Source organism: Eublepharis macularius, chromosome 2, assembly GCF_028583425.1.
Source record: "Eublepharis macularius isolate TG4126 chromosome 2, MPM_Emac_v1.0, whole genome shotgun sequence".
Classification (NCBI taxonomy): Eukaryota; Metazoa; Chordata; class Lepidosauria; order Squamata; family Eublepharidae; genus Eublepharis; species Eublepharis macularius.
The window spans coordinates 177,125,806-177,153,709 of NC_072791.1; the positions used below are offsets into that span (position 1 = coordinate 177,125,806).

General features: G+C 43.8%; 1 protein-coding gene across 1 annotated transcript in view; it reads right to left on the reverse strand.

Moving 5' to 3' along the window:
- Positions 1-27,904, reverse strand: part of LOC129323574 (von Willebrand factor D and EGF domain-containing protein-like) — a 242,324-nt gene that overhangs the window by 176,208 nt on the left and 38,212 nt on the right. Inside the window, exons 6-9 of the mRNA XM_054970105.1 lie at positions 14,321-15,025; positions 11,835-12,074; positions 8,749-8,885; positions 2,962-3,123 (exon numbers count right to left, since the gene is read on the reverse strand). Of these exons, the coding sequence (XP_054826080.1) occupies positions 2,962-3,123; positions 8,749-8,885; positions 11,835-12,074; positions 14,321-15,025 (1,244 nt within the window). The remainder of the gene's footprint in view (positions 1-2,961; positions 3,124-8,748; positions 8,886-11,834; positions 12,075-14,320; positions 15,026-27,904) is intronic.

Below are 27,904 nucleotides of genomic sequence, written 5' to 3' on the forward strand. Positions count from 1 at the left end.
ATTAACTGTAGTTTACATTTTCCTTTACCTCCTTCTTGAAAATAGATGTTGGGCTTGAGAAGCCATATCACATTGTTTTCAACAGACAATTTACATTGCTGGCACTTCCCACTTAGATATGAACAGGTGGTACAAGGGCGGGAGGGGGGAGGATTACCATATCTAACATTCGTAATTCAAAACTTTGAAAGAACATTAGAAGCTCTTTAGAGAACATTAAATTGAATTAGCACAACTTGGCAGAGTTTTAAGAAGGAACCCAATTTTCACAGCTTCTGATTTACAAGAAAGAGACTAGCTACATTATTTGCTGACAAAAGCATTCTTTAAAAGGTAGTTTTAAACAGAAAAAATTATCCCAGCTAGAGTTGATTCTATAAATTGAGATGGCTGGGGTTTAAATCTGGAATTCATTCAAGACTGTAATTCTAGATGTTTTGTTGGGGGAGGGGGCAAAAATGCACCTGCAATTTGATTTTTTCCCCCTCATGAGCTGGCAGATACAGAAATAAAAGCGCCAAGTAATGTTCATGCAGGAAGTGATGTGACAGATATAAACCCTGATACCGAAAATAGGTTTGGGGTCTAAGCAAATGCCGGTCTAGGGTTGAAAGATTAGTTTAGCATTCTGCTATTTTGCAAGTATAATCTTGTCTATAAAAAGATTGTTCTTAATTCAGTTTTGACTTTCATTCCCTTTTCCCTCCACATCCCTAGTGCTAATGATAATAGCAATGAACATTAGTAATGTCTAGGTCTTCAGCATCTTTTTTATAACAAGAAGTTCAGGTAACCCTATTTGCCTTATTTGCTGTGCATGGTATAAAAACGTACATACATTGATTTTTGTCTCCTCTAAAGCATGTTTTTACAACTTTGGAAGGAAGATATTGAAATAATTTCACATAATTTAGCCAATCATTCTGTTCTGTGTACTTGTGGGGGGCGAGTGAGGAGAGAGAACACCTTTGCAATGGGAAGAACACCTGGCATCCTTTGTATTGCATCTGCAGAAATTTGTAGAAATAAGAAATATAAGTACATCTAGGAGCCATGTACCTTTCCTCAATTCCCTCTTCCCTATCAAGGTATCGCACCTAAACACAATCATATAAGATGAAGGGGCTGCTATAGCAACACCCCAAATCCCAATTAGTTGATTCTGCCCTCAGGATACATCTGTGGTCTGATGCAATGATTATGAGGGCAGGGCAGTATGGTTATAGTTCTACTGAGAGTTTCCAATTTCTTCTTGAGGCATTATCATCACCCCAACAACTGCAGAATTCTGGCAGGTGGCAGTGGGAGGCCTGGATGCCTTGTAAAAGAAGCCATTTTCATGGGAGACATCCAGGCCTCCTACAGAAGCTGGCTGGGACATTACATTTGCAATGGTGATTGTAGTATCTCAGCTCTGCTTGAGGAGTGCTGATTTCTGTTTGAGACTGGCATGAGGAGCTGAAGCATGTAGTTGCTAGGCTTTGCACAGACGTCTCAACGGGGCAGGGGGCGGGATAAGCCTGATTATGGATGCTAGGGCCATGGGCTACAGGGCTTATCCTACATGTACCACATGTAATCCAGGGCCAGGCAACTCTAACCAGTAGGCTTTAACCCTCATTAACAACAACAACTGCACTTACATACTGCTGTTCTAGACAGATTAGTGCCCCATTCAGAACAGCAAACAAAGTTAGTGTTATTGTTCCCACAATACAGCTGGGGAACTGAGGCAGAGAGGAGCGGCTTACCCAACGCCACCTACCAAGCACGAACCAGGCTGGTTCGTGGTTCACAAACAGCGGTTCATCAGATCCCATTTCTGATGAACCGCCACGAACTTTAGGCTGGTTCGTTTGGTTCGGTTTTTTGTTTGTGACTGTAGACCGTCTGGTGCCAATCAATCAGTTTCCTAGGTAACAGGGGATGGACTTCCTGCAGACCTTCTGCTGACCCAGAAGTGACCTTCTTCTGGCCTGGAAGTGACCTTCTGCCGACCTGGAAGTGGTGATTTTCTGACCCAGATGTGCCGTTTTCATGAACCAAATGAACCGGTTCGCGAACCAGGGGCAGGTTCATGAAAGTTAGTGGTTCATGGTTTGTGAAATTTGACGAACCACAAACTGTATGGTTCTTTTTTTTCTGGTTTGTGCCCATCTCTAGTGCTGATTCACATCCCAACCATTTAACCACTATGCTGCAGACCAGCTTTTCCCCATCACCATCCAAAAGCCCTCTGATGAACAGCACTAGGAAATGCACAGTTCTGTCCCTTTTCAATTTCAGACCATTCAGGTTGGCTTCCCTCTTGCAGTAGATTTGTTGCATGCATTACAAAGGAACATGTATATGCAGGATGTATGAGCATTCACTATAGCATGTGGACAAGGCTACTTGCATTGCAGGACCCAAGCAGTCTATCCTTGCTTATGTGGATGAATCATTCAAATATATGGGAGTCAATCACAAAAATGCAGCACCGACATGGATAGGGTGGTAGCTAAGGAGCCCCAAGTGTTGTGAAGCTGATGTCAGTCTTTGCCCTCTTTCCAATAGGGATATCTTTTATACCAATTTTAACATGGAGGGTGTGTGAAGCAGAGAAGCCCACACCGGGCCACAATTACAAAGTGACCTAATCAAGAATTTTAGCTTGTACCTCTAGAAATGAAATACAGATGATTACCAATTGATTTGCCCGCAGCATAGGCTCGGGATGATTACTAAGAACAGTGATTGTAATTTGTACCTTAAGACTACTTATTAAAATGTCTGCAATGCTTGTAATTTTCTGCTGTTCCTTTTTTATATTTTATTATTAGGCAACACTAAAGTTTTCTTTATCGTATGCTTCATATTCACAATGATTAGCAGGAAGCAATCTGTAATCTCCCTTTTATCATTACAATGCTTGAAAAATCTCTTTTCAAATGGTTTGCTGGTAGCACAAGGAATTCCTACTTTCACTTGCCATCTTGCGTAAGGTTCAGCATCCATCATGAAACGAATCACTTCCGTTCCAGTATTGTTCCGAGCAGGAATCTGACATTCCACTGCTGTCAGATTCAAAAACGCAGCTTTTGTGATTTCATGTTCTCCAGATACCCATTCACCATTCACATACTACAGAAGACAGAGCAATAAGAAGTTAGTGAATTGTTGCAAATTTTCATATATTTCAAATCAAGCATGTGAATAATTTTCTTCAAGGTAGGTTTGGGTCAGATGTTGTGCTGAAAGACAAATTTGATTATCATTGTACGCCCAGTAGAACTTTTGGTGAAAATAAAGGACCTTATTGCAATCATATCTGAATCAAATCAATGCAGTGGAGTGGTGTCGTACATTTCAATGGCAATGCCTCAGAGTTTATATTACATGCTGAAAATGTCTCTGCCATTCAAAAGGAATGACAAATTCACTACAGAAATTATAATAAGTCGAAAACTTCTAATGGATGTTCAACAAACTTCAGTCCATCCGGCCTTTCAAAAAGTACAATTTTGAGGAGGGAATCAGCAAATTAACAATATCAATTACTTTTAAATTAAAAGCTAATTGTTTTTCAGAATATCACCTATGCTGTTTTAATTTTGTTTGCAATATTCATTTTAAAAGCTGTAATGTAGTTTATCCTACCACTTGTTTCTGATGATGATTACTGCCTTTCTTGGGCCTGTATGCTGTCCTTCAGGTTCCAAGGATGCCCCTAAAGCAAAATGGGGGGGCGGGGCTGGCTCAATGAAGTGCAGGGGTGGGGGGGAGAAAGCTATATTGCACAAGCCTAGGGAAAAAGGGCTGTCATGATTGTTAGGGGCCAACTCGGTAGTTAAGAATTAAAATGATGTAACCATATACCCAGGATTATACAGTGGTTACAAAAGCCCCTTCATCAGTCATCTTATATTCTAGTACGGTAAATAGTATGGTCAAGTCAGGTGATATGGATATTATAAATGGCATGCATAAAATTATTACATGTTAAGCCTGTCATGATATTAGGTTAAAGGTAAAGGTAGTCTCCTGTGCAAGCATCGACTCATTACTGACCCATGGGGGGACGTCACATCACAACATTTTCTTGGCAGACTTTTTAAGGGGTGGTTTGCCATTGCCTTCCCCAGTCATCTACACTTTACCCCCAGGAAACTGAGTACTCATTTTACCGACCTCGTAAAGATGGAAGGCTGAGTCAACCTTGAGCTGGCTACCTGAACCTGGCTTCTGCCAGGATCGAACTCAGGTCATGAGCAGAGCTTGGGCTGCAGTACTGCCGCTTACCACTCTACACCACGGGGCTCTTAATGATATTAGGTTACTCCACTCTTATTCCTCTGATAGAAAGCTAAGTATCAGACAGTGACCTGCTGCTTTTAATAGTTATTTTTTGGCCTCAGTCACTTCCCTTCCAAACTCTTGTGAGCAATTCCTGTCCATTTCTTTCTCAATCAAGAATTCTTATTTATGGGAATGTTTTATGATGAGCTTTGCTGAATGTTCTTTTCATTGATATCCTAAGCTTTCTGTAATACCTTCTCTTTACCAATGACTTGCATCTGTCTATGATGTGACAAACTGTTTATTAAATAAAGGTTGCTTGGGGTGGATTTTTTGAGAGGACAAGGCACATTGAAAAGGGTTTAAAGGAAGGGAAGAAGATCAGCATTAAAATTATATCTACTTTACAGGCATTTAGGATCAGTAGTGTAAATTATCATCATATCAGGAGCTCAATCTGACTCCTGAGAGGTACTCAGTGTTGTTGGATGTTGCATCTTTTTTTACACACTTGGAGTACCTTCAGAGTTTAATAACACAAAGCCCTGAAACTTAAACATGCAATGTCAAGTCTCCAGTGTGGTGGGAGTGGATTTTAGAAATGCACAACTATAGGCCCCTTTTGTGTGTTCAAGTTTTACTCTGGTATCATAAATTGTTTTTAATACAAAAGAAGTGGGGTAATCTTATGATTTTGTGCAATAGGTCTGAGCTTGAGGTGAATCTGCCTACCACATAGGAATATGTCGATATCAACAATTTACTGTTATTTACAGGCCTTATTCATATATTACTAGAGTGGGATTGTGGGACCTCATGTTGTAGCATTTTATTTGTTTGTTTGTTTGTTTATTTATTCATTTATTTATTTCAAATTTCTATTTCACCCTCCCTGCGAGCTGGCTCAGGGTAGATAACAACATATTAAAATACAATAAAAAATTAATCTACATTAAAACATTAAAACAACAGTGTATTAATACACATTTAAAACAGGATGGTGGACAGCCTTCACAGGGAGGGTTAAGATTTTAGACACCCCTTTTTTCAGGCCAGTGGAAGCCCAGCCTGGTGGAACAATTCTGTCTTGCAGGCCCAGTGAAAGGATAGTAGGTCCTGCCGGGCCCTGATTTCAGCAGACGGAGCGTTCCACCAGGTGGGAGCCAGGACCAAAAAGGCCCTGGCTCCAATTGAGGCTAGGCGGGCCTCCTTGGGGCCAGGGACCATCAACAGCTGTTTGTCCCCTGATCTGAGTGTTCTCCGGGGAATATATGGGGAGAGACGGTCCCGTAGATACGCTGGTCCCAGTCCGCACAGGGCCTTATAGGTCAATACCAGAACCTTGAATCTGATCTGGTACGCCACTGACAACCAATGCAGCTCGTGTAAAAATGGTGTTATGTGCACCTTATTTGGCACTCTCATAATAACACGTGCCACTGCATTTTGTACCAGGTGTAATCTCTGGGTCAAGCTCAAGGGTAGCCCCACATAGAGCGAGCTACAGTAATCTAGCCTAGAGATGACCATTGTTTGGATCACTGTAGTTAAGTTATGGGTTGACAGGTAAGGGACAAATTGCCTGGTCTGCTGCAGATGGAAAAAAGAGGACCTGACAACCAGTGTGACCTGTGCCTCCATTTTCAGACAGGCACTCAAGATCACCCCCCCCCACACTCTTAACCCTTGGAATTGGCACTAATGGTGCCCCATTGAGGGCTGGGAGCCGGAGTCCCGAACCTAATCCCCCGTGGCTCAAGTACAGGACCTCCGTCTTTGTCGGGTTCAGTTTCAGCCAACTCTGCTTCAACCAACCAGTCACGGCTGCAAAAGCATGTTCCAGTACATCTGGGGCTGAGACGGGCTGTCCGTCCATCATTAGATATAACTGGGTGTCATCTGCATATTGATGACACCCAAGTCCAAAACTTTGCACCAACTGGGCAAGGGGGCGCATATAGATGTTAAACAACAATGGAGAGGGTATTGCTCCTTGTGGGACCCCGCACACCAAAGGGTGGCGGGATGACAATTTCTCCCCAAGTGCCACCCTTTGTCCCCGACCATGGAGAAAAGAGACAGGCCACTGTAAGGCAGTCCCTCATATCCCCACATCGGTGAGGTGGTGAGTCAGAAGATTGTAATTGACTGTATCGAACACTGCCAACAGATCCAATAATATCAGCAGTGCTGAGCTGCCTCAATCCAGATTTCTACGAAGATTGTCTGTGAGGGTGACCAGCAATGTCTCCGTCCCATGTCCTGGATGGAACCCGGACTGGAAGGGGTCTAGGGCCAAGACATCCTTCAGGAAGCCCTGCAGCTGTTCCACCACTACCTGCTCAATCACCTTTCCCAGAAACAGGAGGTTCGAAACTGGGTGGTAATTTAAAGGACAGGTCTATCGTGTCATACTGATACTGAAGTTGGAATTAGGCATGTGATCCTGACAATTCCACAGGATTCTGTCCTTCAGATATTAGCAGAGAAGCAAGCAACCCAGCCATACTCCTCTTGTAATGTACAAATTGGGAAATAATCTATTAATAAATTTATTTATCTATTTGATTTATACCCCGCCTTCCCCACAGATGGGCTCAAATCAAATCATATTCTGTAGCAGGATACATATTATAATATTGAAGGTTTCTTTTCACTGTAGACTTCACAGAACATTCTGTATCTCTTTCTGCTTCACTTGAAAGCATGGAGGAGAATCAAGATATGTTGTCGCACATATCGTTTTGAAATACAAAGCCTGAGAACCTTGCCTGTCCAAACAATTCTTAACAGTAGATTTTACTATATGTGACCATCTTACTAGATAAGATGAGGAGGAGTAATAATATTAATAGTGTGCCATTCAGCTGTAGACTGCAGCTGTGTATCAGGAAGCTGGATAGTTAGCTGTGACACTTAAAATTCAAATGCATTTGGAAATACAGTCAAGCGTATAGATTCCAGATGCACAAAATTGAGAAATAATAATACTGTGATTTCAGGCTTCAGTGAATGAGGGTATAACTGGGCTAAAAGCCTACAGAGGAATAGGGGAGACTGCACAGTGTTGATTCACTTATGAACCAATCATTGAGATAGCTTGACACCAATTGCATAAAATATACATGCCTAGCAAAACAAAGTAGTAAACCTAGATAGCAACTAGCAATTTTTAGGATCTTCAAGTTACTACTATCTATTTGGGATAACTGACAGGGGATGAGATCTTCTAGTTGTTGTCATTTTTCCAGCTCCATACTATAAATTAATAAACTTTAGAGACAGTGTGTGAAGTCCAAAACTAAAAGGGTCAAAATTCATTTTTATGTGTTGTTCCCCCTTGTCCTTATATTATTACTCTGCTTGTAATGAAAAGTAAGGTGCATGTTTGATCTTTTGAACTGCTTCACACCTTCATGGGCATTTTTTACCATACTGGACAGATGAGGCTGGTAGTTGTTGGTGACACATTGTCAGACTTAATTACTTTAACCCTTTACTTGGTCTAAGTAAAACTGTCTTAACATATGTTGACTTGATTTTTTGGTAAGTGGGAATGTGCTCTCATGAACAATGAAATGGAATTAGAATGATGTAACTCTTCAGGACTGCACCGTTGGATGTACCCAGCAATCAGATTGTTATCATCAAGGTCAACAAAGTCATGTTTGCTCCAAAGGCAAAGTCTAGGCACGGACATCATGGAAGTATGACAGTTGCAAAACCAAATGTCTAAGAATGAATGGAAAACAAAATCCTTCATATTCCAACATTGTTGGGATGGAGGGAGGCCCTTTCCTACAGAAAAACAACAAGCCAGCAAACTAATTTAAATTTGTGCCAAACAAAACAATCATTTAAAGAATCCTACAGGTTGTCCAAGAAAACAACCAACCTTGCAGGAAGAACTGGAAAAATGTAAATTAAAAACTTTGATTAATTTAAAAATTCCACTGCAATCTTTATAATCAGCTACCTTCCTCTGCATCTACACTGCAATTCCCAAGATACAGTATAAGAACATGTATGTGAAAAGAGCAAGTAATTTTTTTTTACTGTTGATAAAAAGCATTATTTTTTGGGATTTGCAGATGTTGCTCATAATTGGTAATCTAATTATAATTCAAACTACTGGGAATTTGCCCAATTGCCCATCATAATGAGATCCAGACATTAGCATTTCTTTTGGCTAATTCTGGTATTTGTTACTTGTAAAAAAAGCTGATTTTAAGAATGTGCATGCATGTGTGGGCATATTTTCTCAAATATACTATGGATGTACCACCATTGCCATATTACTGTGACATAACTGACTGAATTTTCTGTATCTGAATACCATAATAAAGATGGTCAGTCAAACCTTGAAAAACAGTTATGAGCCCTGGAAGTACAACAACATTCTTTGGCTTCAATGAAAACATGGCTATAGTATTACAGATTTTCCTCTCTCAGTGCTCCTGCATTGCTTACAGTCATTCTGGTGACCTCACAGTGAAGATCAAGAGAGTTTCTAAAGCCCCGTCCAACCACTTGAATTCTGCTACAATCAGAAGCTCGTACATCACAGAAACCACCATTTGGTAGATATGTGATCTCCACAGGGTTCTCTGAAAGGGGAAAATGCAGCAGTAAGATCCTGAAACATAAGCTTAAACATAAATTTTGAATTTATAAAAATTTACTTCTCTTTATGGCCAAGTTTTAACTGGTGGCACATTTCCTTTAAAATGTTACTCTATACTTTATGTTACAAAACTGAGAACCAAATTTTAAATAGTGGCATATTTCCATTGAAATGCTACTCTGTACTTCATGTTACAAAATTGAAAATCAATGTCACCTGAGAACTTCTGAGTAAAATAAGCAAGCATAAAGCAATAGGAAAGCTACTAATTGAAAGAGTGACTTGCCTTTCGTCTTCTATTTTGAGTAACTGCAGCTAGTTATCTGCTTTCTTGTCACAAAATTGCTCAATAGTCATTGCTGTTAGATTTTGTAAAACCAGTCCTGATAGCTGTTGTGTAAGGCTAATTAGGGACTGGTAAAAGGACTCTTAATTTAGGGTGCAATCCAACATATTATTTGGTACTCTCAAATACATGGAAGGAAGCCATGAACATGTATGTGTATGAAATTTATGTCAAAAAATTATCATTTCTGAGAACTGAACTAATGACCTTTAAGATTATGCCTTGAGAGTTACTCAATAAACAAAACAACAGCATGTTCTTACAATAGCAAAAACCATAAGGTATGCAACAGTGCAATCCTGAGCAGAGATAACCCCTTAGGAGTTATCCCCTTCTAAGTATAATGCTGCTTAGGATTACACTTTAAGAATTCTAACCACTGCACCAATATGTAGAAACCTGCTGGTACTGCTGTCATGATAGTCTGCAGTACAGATTAGAGGAGGAGTGGCTGGTGAAGCTTTCTAGTGTATTGCGGACTGTGGCAGAATATTCAGCAAGTGTGAATCAGATACATGCGCAAACAGCACATTGTTTTCATGTTACTACAGAATTCACAGAGATCACAAAATGCATTATTAGAATATTTAACCCCATGCAGAGCAACAATAAAATGCTCCTATGAACTGTGAATGGAGATTTCTGATACTCTCCTGCATAAAAACACCCACTTTAGAACTGTAGATATGTCAACATTGAAGTGGACCATGACTGTTGCTCTAAGTGAAGTTGCCACCTATGGCTGAGGGCGGGGAAGGGAAAAGGGGGGCTGGGCGCAATAACTGAGACCCACACACAGAATGGAGTAAACAAGGCCACAACTTTATTAGTAACAGCAAAGAGGAGTATTGGCGCCGTATATGGATCAGATCCCCAAATAGCAATGGCTGACCCGCCTGCCAGCCGATGAACCCCTGTGCCCCCAGACCCAGGCTGAGGGGGGGAACCAAGGAGTGGCATTAGGGGGAGATCACCCGGTGTACACCCCTCGGTGACTCCCCTGCCACCTGGTAGTGAGGATGCCCTGGCAGCCCCCGAGCTGGGCATGCACCTCCATAACTCACTCCCAAGATTCCTTATGGGAATCCCCTCAATGGGGAGCCTGTGCTGGAGGCCCAAACTCCCCAAAAATGGGAACTGATCCAATGCCAACCGCCACAAGAGCCATCAGTGGCTCCCCGCCAAAACTCCTAATGCTGTAGCCACCCAAGCAGGCCATCCCACAGGTCCTGCAGCCAAATGTCGTGCCCCAAACTGGAAAGGTGGACCCCATCGGGGCAAAAAGGGGGGGCAAACAATATGAAATGTCCCATTGCGTGATCAGGTGACCCCAATCTCAGAGATGTACTGTCCCATGGCATAAGTGAGTCTTTGCCTGATTCCATCAACTTTCTTCGAGCAACGTGCCCCCTGCCACACGTGCCTCTGAAGCAAGTCCAACCAGAGAAAGGAGGTCTGTGGAAAGAGTCCCCGCAGGTAGTCCAGATCTGCGCACATGGAAAACTTCAAATCTGGGCCCTCGTGCTTGCCCAGATCGTTCTCCCCCAGCTGGATAACTATCACATCTGGGGGGGCCCTCCGACGGGCCTGGTGGAGCAGCATAGGAACCGAGGCCTCCCAGAGCATGCCGCGTACACCCAGCCAGTGAAGTTGAAGGTGTTCTTCTAGCCCGAGGTTTCTGCCCCAACCAGAGGACTCCACATATTTTCCGATGCTGTGTCCACACACCCAGACAGTCCTGACAGGCCCTGCAAAGAAGAATCAAATAGACACCCGACATTAAAAGGAAGCCCCATGGGTGGGACGGATGTAGGAGCAGAAAGCCCCAAGACTGCCAGTGCCCAATGCCCTGAATGGCCGAGCTAGGCAGGCCTCGGCCATGAGCCTCCGTAGCCGCCCCAATGTGGAAGGAGTGTGTGCCAAACATCATAGGGAGGAGACCAGCTGCCTGCAGGCAGGCCCGTAAAATGGCCGTGAACTGATAGCAAGTGAGGGGAGAGCAATCCCTGTGTAGGAGGAAAGGCCCCTGCTGGTGAGGCCGGATGTCCAGATATGCCCCCACCGCCCTTACCAGGCACAGAGAACGGTTACTAAACGCCTGCAGGGTGATGGTGTGACCCCGGCCCCGCTGATCCGTCTTGGAGTGGCGAACTGTGATGGAGACCCTGCGGGGGGACCAGGAAACATCACTGGCACCCAGGGCCCGGTCCCATGGGTCTGAATGGGAACCCACCACCAGCGTACCAACCTGGAGGGCCCCGAAGAAAGCCAAAGTAAAGGCCATGTGGAACAGCTGAGACTCAAAAGAGGACTAGCAGAGATCTGGGACAAGCCGTAAGATATGATCTAGGATAGTCAAGGTGATAGGACGCCTGTAGTCTGGAGGAGGAGGGGCCAGCCGGGCTCAGCCCTCCACCGCCCGTCGGGCGATGAAGGAATTGCATGGATCAGGGAAGCCTGAAGCCTTGCAGAAAAAGGATATGGCTGCCATATTCCTCCTCATGGTCCTGGGGGCCAGCCCACGCTCCCGAAGGTGATCCAGATAGCAGAGCACCATGGCTTCAGATGCAGGCCAGGATGCCCCACCTCCAACCCCCTTTGAGAAGGCCAGAAATCTAGATGCTGCTGACAAATAGGCTTGAAGCGTGGATGGTGCAACCGAGGCCAGTACTCCCTGCATTATGGAATCTCGCCCAGTCTGCCAGAGTTCCTCCGGGAATGGGTCGGGAGTGTGATGAGCCTCCGGTGCCAGTGCGAAGAACCTCTTCATCTGGAAGTGAGACAAGGCGTCCACCAGGCCATTATCTACACCTGCTACATGCCGGGCTGAGAAGGTGATGTTAAAGACAAGACAGCTTAACACAGAACAGTGAACCAGACGCATAACCCGCTCAGAGCAAGAGGACTGCCTGTTGACAACCTTAACTGTGGCCAGGTTGTCGCACCAAAAGGTGACCCGCTTGTCACGGAAAAGCTCCCCCCAGATAGAGACTGCAACCAGGATGGGGAACAGTTCCAGAATCGTGAGGTCTCTGAGGATCCCGGACCCAGCCCAAGAGGAGGGCCAGTACTGGGTGCACCAGCATCCCCTGAAGTATACCCCAAAACCCAGGCTGCTGGCTGCATCCGAATGAACCTGCAAGTCGGACCTGAGATCCAGGGGGCGGATACCCCCCGACATGCCCAGGAGAGCCATGCACAAAAGGCCTGCCCAGGGGAGACCACCCTGCAGGCAAAATTGAGGTGGACAATAATGGATTGTAGCTCCCGCAGGGTGCATTTTTTTGTGAGACAGGACTGCAGAAATGGGATCCCGGAGGCAGCCCAACTTATCCCCGAGGAGTTGGGACAAACCCGCCACAGAATCCATCTCAATTCCCAAGTACGTGAGGCAAGAGGAAGGGCCCTCCATCTTTTCCTGGGTCAAGGGGACCCCGAGCTCCCTGGCCAATGCCTGAAAGGTGTTGAGATGGACTGCACAGCAAGAGCTGTCGGGAGGAGCCATTATTAAAATAATCATCTAAATAATGAGTAATAAATGAGGTCCCCATGTGGTCCTTGGCAGCCCACTCCAGAAAGGTGCTAAAAGTTTCAAAGGCCGCGCACGAGATGGAGCAGCCCATGGGCATGGCTTTGTCAATATACCATTGATCCTGAAACTTGAAACCCAGTAGGCAATGATCATGCGGGTGGACAGGTAGTAGCCGGAAGGCTGACTGCATGTCACACTTCGCCATAAGGGCTCCTGGCCCACAAGAGCGAACCAAGCGCACCGCATGATCAAATTAAGCGTACCTGACTGAACATAACTCAGGGGGGATGGACTCATTGACCGAGGAACCCTTAGGGTATGAAAGGTGGTGTATTAGGCAGTATTCACCTGGAGTTTTCTTGGGAACGACCCCCAGAGGGGAGACTCTGAGGTTGGGAAGTGGGGGGCTAGTGAAAGGCCCCGCAACCTGCCCAGCAGCCACCTCCTTCGCTAATTTTGCTGCCACAACCAGCGGCTGCTCCCTGGCGGATTTCAGGTTGCCAGAGGAGGTGGATATGTGAGGGCCGGTGAATGGAATGCGAAATCCCGCCATGAAGCCTTCCTGCAAGTAATTGGCGACCTTCCTGTCAGGGTAGCGTGAAAGGAGGGGGAGAAGGGCCTGAAGCCTGACCAGGGTGTGGGCGAGGCCCGGGGTCTCCTGAAGAGTGTTAGTTACAGCTCCTGGTAGGCTGGGAATGGGCGGAGGCCTGTCCTCCTTCCTTACGGGAAGTGTTATTGGAGGACCGGCTCCCCTGAAAGGTCTGTGAGGGAACTGACCCATGGGGGCAGGGCGGGCAAGAATGTGGACACTCACAGGAATCACAATTGTGCTTGAAGCGGCATTTAGGCCGCTGGCACCTGCCCTGATTATATTCCCAGCATAAAACCCGAGACGTATCCCGGCGGGATGCCCAGCACCCCCCCCCCCGGGCCTTGTCACCTCTGCCCTTCATGTGAGGACCAACCAGCCAAAGCCATAGCTTCTGGCTGATGAGATCCCAACGAGCTCTGGGGTTATGAAAGGCCCTCTTGCGGAAGGCCTAATCGTACTCCAGGGCTGCGGCGTCGCCAGCCAAGGCCTGGGCCTGCAGCATGTTCGCCAAATGATTGGTTAGGTGCCAACCTCGTTTGGGATAGGCAGCCTGGATCACCCCCATATAAACCGTGAACCCCTCTAGCGAGTTAGCAAACGTGCGCTCCACCGCCTCCTTCTTGACCCCCTTTTTCTCCCACTTTGAAGGGGGGGGGCGCACCTCCCATACTCCGCCTCTGGCCTCAGCAAGGAGAGGACATCTGTGTAGTATCCATCCAGGATCCGCTCCCTGACCTTACGAGCCAGGTGGATCCTGGGGGGGGGGTTCCTCATCATCCGTGAAGGATGAAACCCGAGGGGAGCCTCAGACCTCCCTGGGATCTCCCTCCACCTCAGAGGCCTTGGCCTGCCTTCTCTGGGCCCAGGCCGGGAGACCAGGCACCCTGGCTGCCGCTTCCCAATAGTCTTCCCCCAGGGCCCCCTCATCAGAGGAAGAAGAAGACTCACCTGAGGTCCAGTCGCTGTCTGACTCCTCGTAGTGCCGGTGCCGGCCCCCCTTTCTGCGTGAGGTCTTCCTCTTCTTGGTGGTCCTCTGCTGCTCCTTGCTGCTGCACTCCTCCGAACTGGAGGGGGATCGTGTCTCTCGCTGGTTTGCCACAGCCGGCCTTCTTTTTGTTTTGCTGCATGATCTTTGCCAGGGGACCTCAACAGGAGATGCCCCAGGCCCGGAGTTCCCCAGGTGCTCCACTCGTGCGGTGAGGAGCTCCAGAGCCCAAGTAATGCTCTGTAAAGAAGCACCATTAGCCTCCTCGGTAGTGTGCTGCTTGCCTGCTCTGGCCGGCTGCCTCACCTTCTGGCTCCCGCCCTTAGTGGAGGCCCCAGCGTGAGCATTATCGGGCTTATGGCCCCGCTTTGCCTCAGCCTTCTGCTTATTCTCAGGCCTGAGGACCCTGCCAGCCACCCCCGACCCCTTTGAGGAGGGGCTGGGGAGAGGATGTCTGCCCCGTGGAGCCCTCGGCTTCCTGGTCTCACCGCCCCTGGCCCCCTGGGCAGGAGCCCTAGATGTAGTCTGGGTGGGTTTAACCACAGCCCCAGAAACCTTGCCTGCCACCTGGGAGCCCTTCTGGCCCAATGCCCCGCGTTTCACAGGAGCCATGGTTCCCTGAGCACTCTCCTGACCCACAACCCTGGTGTCACCCAACCCTCCCCTGGCTGGGCAACAGGAGGAAAAAGTCAAGCTTCTTGTCTGCTCCCGGTGCCCCGCTGTTGCACCACTGCTCCGGGCATGAGGCTCAGCTAAACCTCGTGCTTCCGGCTCTTCAGGCACCCTCTGCGATGCTCCGCTTCTGCCAAGCTTGGATTAACGCTCCCCCAAGCTGGGCCGAAGTGAGAGGCTCAGCTCCAACCTTTCCCAGTGACCAGCTTGTGCAGAGCCCTGGCTCGGTCTTCCGATGCTCCTGTTGCTCTCTCTCTCCCTCCTCCGTCGACTGCTCTGACTGCAAGCCAGAGCCAAAGTGAGGGCACCGGAGGCAGCAGCGGAATAAGTACCCGGCTGCCGGACCTGTGTGAAGACTGCAGATCTGAGGTCTGCAGCTAAGCCCCTCCCCCAGGGCTCGCTCCCGGGCTGCCTCTGATTGGCCGCCCAGGATTTAAACTGATTGGCTGGAGGGCCCACCCAGGGCATGCTGGGCGAGCCCTCCCACATGCTGGCTGCCAAGCCCCGATCCTTCCCACCCACCTGCAGCAACCAGGTCCCCAGGTAAGTCTGGAGCCTCCGTTTCTAATTGTATGAATCAAATGTGCTCAATTTTTTATTTTTATTTTTTTAAGGTTACTGCGAATGGGTTCATTTTATATAGTATAAACATACTATAAAATTCTCTTAAGGTTATTAATTATATGTCAAGCTCCTTAGGCAATGTAATTCCTATGGTGTTGCCAGCTTATCTTGGATGCTGCAGAAATACTATCCAAGGCACTGGGAAAGAAGAGAGACCAGGAGAGAAAAGGGTAGGGGGCAGTGGCAGGGAAAAAAAAAAAGAACAGCTCTCTCCATTCATCTGCCCATTCACCAGCTATAGTTAAAGGTGAAAGGAAGAAGGTGAGTCTTTCTCTTTTTAATAGCCACAGAAGAACTTCAGGCAGCATTGAATGTAAGCATTGTGAACTGTCAAAGGAAACCAGTATTCAGAGAATTGGGAGTACATGATTCAGAAGCATCTCTATTGAAATAATAATTGTTACTAAAGTTAAAGAAGCATCTCTTCAGTAATCATTCTAATTTCAACAGAAGAGCTTCCCAAAGGTCTGGCTTACAGCTACTAGTACTTTCAAAGCTAAGTCTCATAGGGGTGCTCAAAATTGTCTCCATTATTATTTCATGATGTAAATAAAGTAACATCCCATGTTTAGGGCATTTATGTACAGTAATGGATATTTATGCAATATCCTTAAAGCAAAATTTTCTGATTCGTCAGTTCTTGAGTGTTTGTTCAGACATTATCTCAAGTACATTTTATGCCACATTCATGTAAAGGCACAGTGACTATTTATTGATTTACGTATTTCAAAAGAATATGAGTATATCTTCTTCTCTCTTGAACCAGTGGGATGTAGACCATTGGATCACAACTGAGTAGGCTCAAGTTCAAATCCCTATTCCACTATAACATTCACAGGGTGACTTTAGACAAGTCACTCTCTTTTCATGTCACTGATCATACAAGATAAAATAGAAAAGAGTGTCCACCTTCCTGAGCTTATTGGAGGAAAGGCAGGATTAAATGTCCCACCTGGATAAAAAAAACCCCTGATGACTGATCTGGGAGGTAGAGCGGGGACAGATACCTGAATGTTATACGGTTCCTCATTTAAAGCACTGACTGATTGGTATTGGTCATATCCCCACTATAAGCCCAGCAGACTGGATAGTGAATTTAGAACAAAAAAAAATGAGTGAGGCAGATATATCTACAAAACAGCAGCCATATTTAGACATCATGATGACAAACCTCTTACTGTGTGCTATGGGCATGAACACAGCTTTATCCATATAGTCCTTCCTGCCCCCTCCCCTTTTCCTCATGTGTGATGTGTGAAAGCTTCCAGATCTGAAAAGCCTTCAGTCAAAGTCCTTCAAGCAAACTGGAGAGTTTCTTTCCTCCCCTTCCCCCACCAGTGAGGATTCTAAAGCACAACTTAATCCAGGTTGTAAGCAAGAAACACCTGCCTTTGGAAATCAGTGAGTGTTGGAACTCTTGAAACCAGGATGTCTTCAATATTACTTTGTTTACAAGGGGAGGAGAGAAGGGTAAAGAGGAGGGAGGGTAGAAGCATGAGAACAACCAGTGGCCATCATGGATAAGGTTTGTAGTAACACCTGAGTGCAGGCAACAAGAACACTCTTGAATTTGCCTTATACGAAACAGACCATTGCTCTCTGAAGGTCAGTCTTGGCTCCTAGGACTGGAAGTAATTCTCCAGGGTCCTAGGCAGAAGTCTTTCACATCACCTACTAACTTTTCTTTTTAACTAGAGATGCCAGACTGAACCGGGGACCTTCCGCATGTGAAGATGATTTACTACTGAGCCACATGAATATACATTATCACTGCAAATCATTTCTTTGGTATTCTTATTTGCTATCTTTTCCAGAGCTATCAAAGGTATTAACGGCATCATTAAACCACAATATTGTATTTACAAACAGCCAGTTTCCTGCTTATCTGCATTCATCAGCTAGTTCAGTGGTCGTGTAATGCACAACACTATTAGAAAGGCAGAGTGAGCAGTCTTGATAAATGATGGGTAGAGCATAAAAATAAAAGCTTCATTATGTTTTTCATGAGACTTTAATAGCATTACCCACTATCCCTTGCAGATTCTTCAAGTCTTTTAGAATTTAAAAATTACAGCCAACAATAACCTGTAATTCCTCTACTGGTATTTTTTTTTCTGATCACCATTCTTAGGAATCCAGACTTAACTGTCCATTCTTTCCACTCCTGCACCATGCTCCTGTTCTACCATCTACTGGGAGAGGCAAAACACAACCATCCTACTGCTCCAAAGGGCAATTCTCAAGGCCATCCAATAATAGTCCAGAAGCATTTCTTTCAGATCTGACATAAGACTGTGGTGGGTGGTGAGGATGAGATGTATATGTTTCAGAAGCCCTGCTCATGTGTTACAGTGAATGCACATACATCCTGCCTCTATGTGCGTACATCTGTTTGCATGCAGATGCAGAATAAGGTGAGGCAGCACCTTCAGATGGGGAATTAAAAGGGCCAAGTTTATTTATTTACATTGATCAAAGGGGATCTGCAGTGCCCTCAGGGTAAAACTCCCATTCTGAACCTAGTCACAGTTTGTGCCATTGGTGGGATGCAGAAGAGTCTGGCTTCCTCTTGTTTGCGCATGCCTTAATTTATGGGTGAGGCCACCCTGGCTCTGAGCCTTGAGCCATCACATATGTACAGCTCCAGCTCCTCTTTGCCAAGCCTTCCTGATGCTCAAGGGAGCTGCGGCACTTCTGGTCCCCCTCCTAGCTGCAGGATCTATGAGTTTAGTATAATAAAACCATTCAAGGGCCTTCTGTCCCAGGTCCATGAAGACACTGTGGCTCCAGGCCTGGTCTATGGGTTAACACTTCATCTCCCAATAATGCCCCAGGGTACTCACTTATGCATGGCCTTAGGGTTGCCAGGTCCCTTGACTCCCCTGGCAGGAGATTGGGAGCCTGGCACCTACCTCGCTTTCCCCCGCTGGCCAAGTAAGTGGGCACGGGGGGGGAGGGTGGGGACAGGGGATCCCCTGCCCTGGGCGGGGGAATGGCACCCCTACACGGCCTCCATCTCCCCACCATGACCTGCAGCCCTCCCATCCACCCATGCTGCAAAACATGCCTCCTTCCCAACACCCCTAGTGTGGCAAGGTCTGGAACATTCTTATAAGAAAGACCCACATCTGTTCACTTTTCAAATGAACCTGGGGACCAGTACCAGGATATATCTGTGGTTTTTCAGTCATACATTCAGCTGAACATGTATTGAATGTAACATGAAAATTACTCAAAAGACGCATGATGAAAAATTAAGTATGCACTGTACTACGATTTTATGTGTGTTTGCTATTTGTGATCTGGACTTAAAAGTGTCATTCAAATTTAGCAGTTAAATACTATATTACACACAATTTTGAATGTATGTTCTTGCAAAGTATCAAGCATTGAAGCAACAAATCTTTTCTGTCAGACTCTCTGGTGCATGTGGGGAAAGTTTTGTGATGATAAATACAAATTCAGTAGACATCAGCAAGCAATTCAAAGTGAAAATGGAAGATAGTGAATTCCTGCAGCTCCTTCAGTACTAAACTTGACCAATGCAGACAATTTGGTATCTGTCAGGTACCGAATACTAAATGCTGCCTTCACACCATTTGTTCTGATGCTTTCTTCTGACAGCAGGGAAGCGTGTTCTAGAGGGATGTGACCTTGCTAAGTTTTAAAGTCCATAACTGTCTCTCGAACAAATTAGTGGAGCATCTTTAGCCTCTGCAGAAACAGAGTTCCAATAAAGCTTATCCACCTATTGTGGAGGACTGTTTAAGAACTGTAGGAGTGTTCTTATAGCCTGTTGAGATTGGTTGGGGTCAAAAATGCAGGAGTGGTACCAGTTTCTATAATGAATTCTCTTACAGGCTGGATCCTTCAGAAACCTGCACTTTTCACTCTTTGTGGCCTCAGGGATGTTACCCTTAGCAATGCCCTTTGCCCAATGTTCCTGAGAATACTTTAGCTTTCATAGTAAAGATTTGTAGTATATGGCGTATTTTAAATTTTGAATCCAGAAGTTCCTACTTTTCATGCTGTCTTGTTTTCACTGTTTATTGACATATCAACAAAGCACAAAATGAGATTCTCATTATCAGACTACTGGCAGGTACTGATGGGTAAATCCATCATTTCTTGTTGATTTAGAAAGGGTTCCATTAAGAAAAGTAATGTTCTTAAAAATAGGAAAATAACATGTCATTCTATTGTGAAGTTCATCCCTCATTGCTCCCTTAATAACATCATTACATCACAATAATGTCTAACCTAACACTGTTCGTGAACCTCACAGATGGCTTTAAAAGGAGGTTAGTCAGATTCATGGAGCAGAGGTCCATTATTAGCTACCAGCAATGATGAGCACTTTCATATGCAGAGACAGCAAACCTCTGAATATCAGTACTGGAAGACTGCATCAGGTTAAGATCTTGGCCTCTGTGCCTTTTTTCCAGGACAACTGATTGGCTGCTGTGTGAAACAGGACTAGTTGGATCACTGGTCTGATCCAGCAGGTCTGTTCTTATGTTCTTATGAGGTCCAGGAATAATGGACACTGTCACAGATGATTGCTAGCCCACACTACCAAGAGTAAGCTTTGGGACAACTACACCCCTGGGCAGTTGTCAGGGTACCAAGGATGGTGGTAAGCTACCAGATGGTGTCTCCAGCAGCCAGTATTTCAAGGGGATTGGAGAGAAATAGATAATGGCCTCCTACCCCAGTCTCCCAGCTGGGACTGAGTGCCATTGAGAGAATCCACCATTGAGAAAAGCAATCACAAGGAAGGAACATCTAATCAAAATCCATCTGATTCATTACTAGATCTGAAATATTTTATTCTTTAAACATATCTCACATAGCATTAAGTAAATGTTCTAATTCCCACACAGCAAAAAAAAGATTGAACTCCTCGACTTCAGGTTATCACATGTACTGGGAATGATGATTGACCATAATAAGCTGTCAGTGTTATTTATGCCACACAGCTATATATATATGATGTACCTCAGCTTCAATGTTAATATGTAATGAAAAATTTCAAAATGTAGTTGACATTTTAATGTGCATAATCATATTTAAAAGAAAAATAGTAATTAAACCTTTTATTATAAAATATAGAGAGAGTAGAATTTCTCCTGTACTTATTGTATTATGTATATCACCCTCTGGCAGCAGAGATGGCAGAGAGGCAATTCTCAAATACATCTAGAAATATTAAAATAATGAGTCATTATATTTAGTGTTTACTTAGCACTTTCCTCCCTAATATCTCAAAGGTCTACAAATCTGATCAATCTTATCTACAAGCACTACAGATTTTTACTACATATGGATAAAGCGGGAGGCTAAGAAGGAAGAGAGAATTTGCCAAAGGACATCCAAGCATCTAAGCTGAAATTTGGGATTGGGTACTTCCTGTGCACCCAAAAATTATATCAAGCCATCATGATCCCATGGTTAGAACAGAAAATCATAGATCTATCTTGGCTGTAACACAATAAATAACATATATTGATCTATTGTTAGGGATATTGTTCACACAAATGTCATACATCGCATATAAAAATTGCACTATATGTGTGCCCAGTACAAACAAATCTAAACAAACTACAGTGAAAGTGAAAAAAATTGACAAAAATATAAACTGATATAAAATGAAGCGAAATAGGGAATATTTGCTCATTGCTAGTTTGCATCAAAGTATTTCAAAAGCATGTATGTGTGATTGCTCAGCAGCCAGCAGCCATTTTTTAATATATACAAAGATGCCAGGAGGAAGCTGAAACCCCCAGGGAATAGCTGGTCCACAATGCACTCATGTGGGTGTAGGTAGATAGGGCATTCACGGTCACCCTTAACCCAATGACATGAGTTTAGGGTCAGAGGACCCCCAGAATGGACTTGTAATATAACTCCCATGAAGGTATTCAGCACCTTGGCCAACAGAGAACAGGGAAGCAGTCTCTCTCTCTCTCTCTCTCTCTCTCTCTGTCTCTCTCTCTCTCTCTCTCTCTCACACACACACACAGAGAGAGAGAGAGAGAGAGAGAGAGAGAGAGAGAGAAGAGAGGACATCATGGAAGACACAATCAATTTGTCAATCCATCAACCACCCCTGCCCCCCTTGTCATTGGCAGACTTCCTACCAGCATCAGGCCACAAATACCGATCTTTCAGAATTAGAGTCTCATTACATGAGACATCTTACACGGGGACGCTCAAGTGAAAGGAGACTAAATTTCTGCCTCTTATCAGGAAGGCAGTTTAAAAAGACAGAGCCAGCAGAGATCACTCCTCAGAGGGTTTGTTAATTTCATCTTCGCCTCCCCTAACAGGAGGTGAAATTGACGGAGCCTTCGGAGAGGGAAAGAGAAAATTAACAAACTCTCTGAGGAGTGATCTCTGCTGGCGCTGTCTTTTAAAATTGCCTTCCTGTAGAGAGGTGAAATTGACAGAGTCTTTGTCTTTGTCTTTTTAAACTACGCTTCCCAGCTAACATTGCCTCTCCCTTCACTTGAGCATCCTTATGTAAGATTTCTCGTGTAGAGAGATACTCTGTTATATACCTTTAGTTTTGATTAAAGTTCTTCTTGCACTGTATTTACCTCATTTCTCATTGCTTTTTAAATAAACCATTTTGATTCATTTCAGTAATTCCTGTCTACTTGTCTTTACTCATGAGCTTCCCCCCCCGCCTCCCCCCAAAATCTGGGACCATGGTATAGACTTGGCTGTAAAGATTTCAATATGTGCCCTAGTGGTACCAATCCTCACTCTTGACATGTTCAGAGGGATGCCTCTTGGGTCCAGGGTATAGACATGAGAGACCATTTTGAGTAACAGATGGAGCACCAATCCTTCACAGTTATGCAGTTATTTCTTGTTTTTTATGGTGCTTCTGGGAAAAAAAGACAGTATGGGGGAGTCTTGGGTCTTGAGGTGTTGACTCAGTGTCTAAAACCTATACATCAACTGTACTGACCTGTGTGCTGGTCCTCACTAATTCAGATGGCAGACCAAAGGATTAGTGTGGACAGCTCAGGTAGTACAATCCATAATCCTTTCTTCCCCGCAAGTCCTTTCAAGGCATGGACCCTTCCTCCACCTCCTCCTTCTATAATTGCCAATCTGTGTAACGACCAAACTTCAGCAGCCACTCTGAACTTCTGTCTAGAATCCAAGGAGAATTTTCAAATAAGTTGACTCCTGTGCCATAATTGGGGCTGAGATCCTTTCCGCTGTCATAAAGAACAAAAAGATGAGCTCATATTTCCTTTTAAAAAAACAAACTTCTGTCTAGACTTTTTCTCAAGACATCCCTTCTTTACATCTGACAATCGACAACTGTAAAGTTCTTGTCTCTGTCTCCAAGTTATGTATTCTTATCTGGTCCTTCAGTAGCTTGAAACTATTGGATTAACCCATTCACTATGTTCTTCTCCCTTTGATTCATCTGTGAAAGAAAGTGGTATCATGCAGTTCTTTATTTCTTAACGCCACGGGAACTTTTCATGGGGCACAAATCAGATGTTACACCTGCAAATCCATCATTATGAAGTGCAGTCTTGGCAAGCCATTTAAGTCTTGACAAACAACTTTCTGTTTGGTAAATTCATCCTATTTAGTGTCTCTAACTGGCACTTTACACTCAATTTATGTTTCTTACTGCCCACAAACGGGCCCTGTCAGGTAGCGTGTTAAAATCCTTGACCTGAAATTCCAGCTGAGCTGTTTTATACTGTTTTATTCAGATAAAATTTGCCACACCTGTAACTTACTGGGTTCTATTTAAGTAGATTAACTGTTGGAGACGAAGGTCACTAACTAAGATACTATAACACTGCAAAAGTTTCTAATTCTTCCTCTGTGTCTCCTAATATGACCTCCCTATATGAAATAACAAATGAACAATTTCGTTCTTATTACTGGATCATCATTTTTTAAAACTTCACATACTTACTTCCTATCACTTAATGCTGCATAAGCATTAAGTGACAGTGTGCGTGTGCGTGTAGGGTCCATTTGTTCAGACTGATACAGGACAAATGGCTTGAAGTCAACAATTTCATACATGAATGATCTTATTACAAATAAACATTTATTATGAACATGTTTGTTGTTTTGAAATGGTATGCTATGCATTGTTTTAATGGTTAAAGAAGACTACACTGAATTACAGTGATTATGGGAAATGTTTCTTTTACAATGTTTTTAATTTATTTTGCAATATTCAGGTCTGGACATAGTACTATAAGGGAATGGCTTTATTGGCTGAAACCAGAATAAGCCATTTTCTGAAGCCATGGGGTTAGTTAATCCTAGATGCATTCAAAACAACAGATTTTTCCCAACTGCTTCTTTCACAGAATTGTGTTCACTGGTTTGCATTACAGCAAATAAACTGATCACCAAAAGACTAATCTCCCTTATTTGATTTGCAGAATACAATATAAATCACCATCCATGCAACTTCCTAGGTCCCTTATGATAAAGATTTGATATCCTTTCTAAATTTAGTTTCTATTGACTTTTGTATCTATTAAACTAATAGACTTGCTGCAACCCAGCCAGATTTTTCATTTTGGATGAAAAGTAGTGGAAGCTAAAACAATAGTACTAGGGCACTATTGATGTGTGTGTCCCCTGCCCCCAATGCTCATGTTTGTTTCATCTGCTCCAGAAGATAGAATTTTTCCTCTGTCTCATTAACTCTTTTGAATCTTTTTTTTAATGTTCACATGATCAGATTATTTCAAGTTTCATTTTGAGATACCTCTTATCTGTGGTTGTTGTGGGTTTTCCGGGCTGTATTGCCGTGGTCTTGGCATTGTAGTTCCTGACGTTTCGCCAGCAGCTGTGGCTGGCATCTTCAGAGGTGTAGCACCAAAAGACAGAGATCTCTCAGTGTCACAGTGTGGAAAAGATGTTGGCAGGTCATTTGTATCTACTCAGGAGGGGTGGGGTTGAGCTGAGTCATCCTGTAAGAGTTTCCCAGGGTGTGGAATGCTAATGGCGGAAGACTTCACTGTATCCTGAGGAGGTTCTTTTGCATATGGATTGGACCTCTTATCTGTTTTCATTGCCGTAATGCAAAATATATATTTCTGATATCAAAGTCACATCTGTCTTCAAGTTCAATTAGATAAGTCCATTGCTGTGCATCTGCCATGGTTTGGATCCACTGAAGTGTTTATGCTGATGGAAGGATGTCCTACCTTCTCCTCCCACTGCAGACCTGCATGACCCCTTGATATGTTGGCCCTGTTATGCACTTCCCAACTTCAACACACATTAATTTGCCCCAAGCTAACCATAGGGCATAATCCATGATATTTTATTTTGGAATTAAATATGTTTGTATCAGCATGGGATTGTTTTTGCAAGATAGTCCCAGAAGACAAAAGTCTTTTGAGCACCCTCAGAAGGGAGGCTAATGAATATTTACAGCTTTACTTTACAAGTCCTTGTTTGCAAGAACAGTTCCCCACTAGGCATTGAATGCTGCATGCTGGCTTTCAAAATTTAATAGTGACGAGAAAATAATGTTGTAGAAAGATCAGGGCAGCCAGGTCTGAAAACATAAATAACCACGCTATTTTTTATCACTGTAATCTGTAATAAACATAGCTGTGCTTCTGGGGCCAACTGCAGTTTGGTGCTTAGGGTTATCAGCCTCAAGAGTGATCACTGGAGATCTCCCAGAATTATAACTGATCTCCAGACTATAGAGGTCAGTTCCCCTGGAGAAAACAGCTGCTTTGAAGAGTGGACTGTATGGCATTCTGCTTCAGAGAGATCCTTCCACGCTTCAAATCCTGTCGTCTCCAGGCTTCACCTCCCAAATCTCTAGGAATTTCCCAAACTAGAGTTGACAACCCTGTTGGTGCTTGTTGGATGAAGTGCAGCTAGAACTGTTGCCTCAGGCAATATTGAACTCTTCATGTTGCCAGGAGAACAATAAATATGTTTGAACCATTAATACATTCAAAGGCGGTATTACATATTAGTGCCCACCCACCAATGCATCATTAAGCCTGTTTAAGCCCATTGGTTTCTCTGGAGTTCAAAGTCTTGAACCTTTTGCTGGGCTATGAACGAGAAGCCAAAGAGTTTACCAGATAATGTTTCTACATTCTGTGTATCACATAGCATTGGGGCTGGTTTCAGGTTTTGTGTGGCCCTAAATAAGATATTCTTCAGTAATCCCACTAAACACACTTCCCCATCATTTGCATGTATGTGCACATATGCACACACAAAATCTCCTGCTTGAGATCTGCTCTGCTCCTTCTTCCAGGAGCCATTAATATTTAGATTCAAATAAAAAGGGGAGTGAATGATTTATAGATGCCCCTAAGTGCTACTGGAATTTGCTTGCTTGTGAGTAGCCATGACAACTAAAAGCAGTGGCCAATATTGCTTCTTGGTGTTCATTCACTTCCCTCTAGGTAGCAACAGCTGTCTAGAGGAATGATTTTTCCTCCACCAAGCCTTGGTGTATGTCCTTGCTTTGCTATCAGGCAGGGGAATGAAGAGGAGGAACACCCTACCATGTGCTTCAAAAGAAGGGGGAGAGACCAATAGAATTGGAAAGGCAACCCTATAGCCATTGTTATCACCCAGTGAAAATGGGCTGGAGTTGATGTCTGCAGCTGGTGCTGTATGGGGGCAGGCCAGGAGTCCCATGTGGTTCCTACCCAAGGCACTGGCAGTTGCCAGTTCCTAAAGCCAGCCTTGTCTACGTCATGACTGCTGCAGTGGTATTTAACCATCAGTGTTAGGTCCATGATTTTAGGGATCTGTCATGCTTAAATCAGAATGGATTCCTGTGATTTCTGCCACTACAACCATGTAGCCGTCCGTTTCGGAAAGGGCCCCAGTGTTCATATAAAAAATGTTTATTAATTATCCATCTGTCAATCAGAACTACTGTTTTTCAAACTTCAGCCAACCGTGGGAAAAGAAAAATCTTTCCCATATATCGTCTACCATCTGTGTTAATATAGTACCCCAAAACTTAAATCTAAAGTTTTCCCACTTCTACAGTACTAATGGAACTCTACAGAGTTGTTTAGAGTAATTAATGTTTTACATTAATATCCTCAAATTGCAGTCACACAATTAAGGAACAGAGTACTGTCCAAGACTCGACAGACGGAAAGCAAACTGGTTAATATAATCATTTTTAAAAATAAACATAGTATAATGTGTATAACTACCATTATAAATGGCTTCAAGGGATGCAGTTTGGCTACAATTTTAAAAAAGGGGAAAAAAAGATTGACCAGCTGTATAGAAAAAAACATTTTAATTGAAATAGTAAATTGATGTCTACATTTGTATACTGAGCTAGTAAAATTTTCCTCCACTGATACACATGAGACATTAATGCCCCTTGATAAAGTATTTTTGCATTTCCATCTTTTTTCTTGCAGTGATGTGCTATAATAATTTTGATTTCTTTTTGCCCATAAAAAACATGTATTTTCCTGGACGCTCCAAATCTGAACTAAGATTCATTCCAGAAAGCTCTTAAACTGTCATTACATAGCGAAACTAATTTGTCCTTATTACTCCTCATTACCTTTTAGTTTGCAATGGCTCTACAGAGTATTACACAAGCTCTGCATCGCATCTCTCTGTGTGTGCTTGTTGGTTATGATTTTTTAAATAGCCACCATGGTCATCCTGCACAAATTGCAGGCCAGACTGATTTGTTAGCCATGATAATTGAATTCTTGTTTTAATTACAGGTGGTAATGATATTTTAAGTACCTGATACAGGTGTTAAGAGCTTTTTCTTGAAAAAAAAGACACAGGAAACAGCATTAAGAAGGTGCGGTTTCCTGTAATATTGCCAAACTTCAGAGGTGCCTTTCAGTTATAAATTGCCATTTTAGTTTGAAAATAATTATTAGTCTTGCCTCCTGGACAATACTATATTGAAATCAAAGTGAGTGTATGGAGTTGAGATCAGCACTTTTTAGCTCTTGACTTTCCAAATATGTTTAAGTTTATACCATTTAAATGTTTAGCAATCTCTAGTCTTAGTTTTTAAAACTCTTTGTTTTTCTTTTCTTTTATGACTGCTATCATTTTTAAAAAAATCTCCTTTAGAAGTGCAATCTCTCACTTTCTATGAAACAGGGACCATTTTTACCCCCACTTGCACCCTTTGCCCTGTACAAAATATTTGCTTTTTCTCTCTCTTTTTGGCAAGATTTTCAGTGGTGATGGATTTCCAAATCTGATACAAC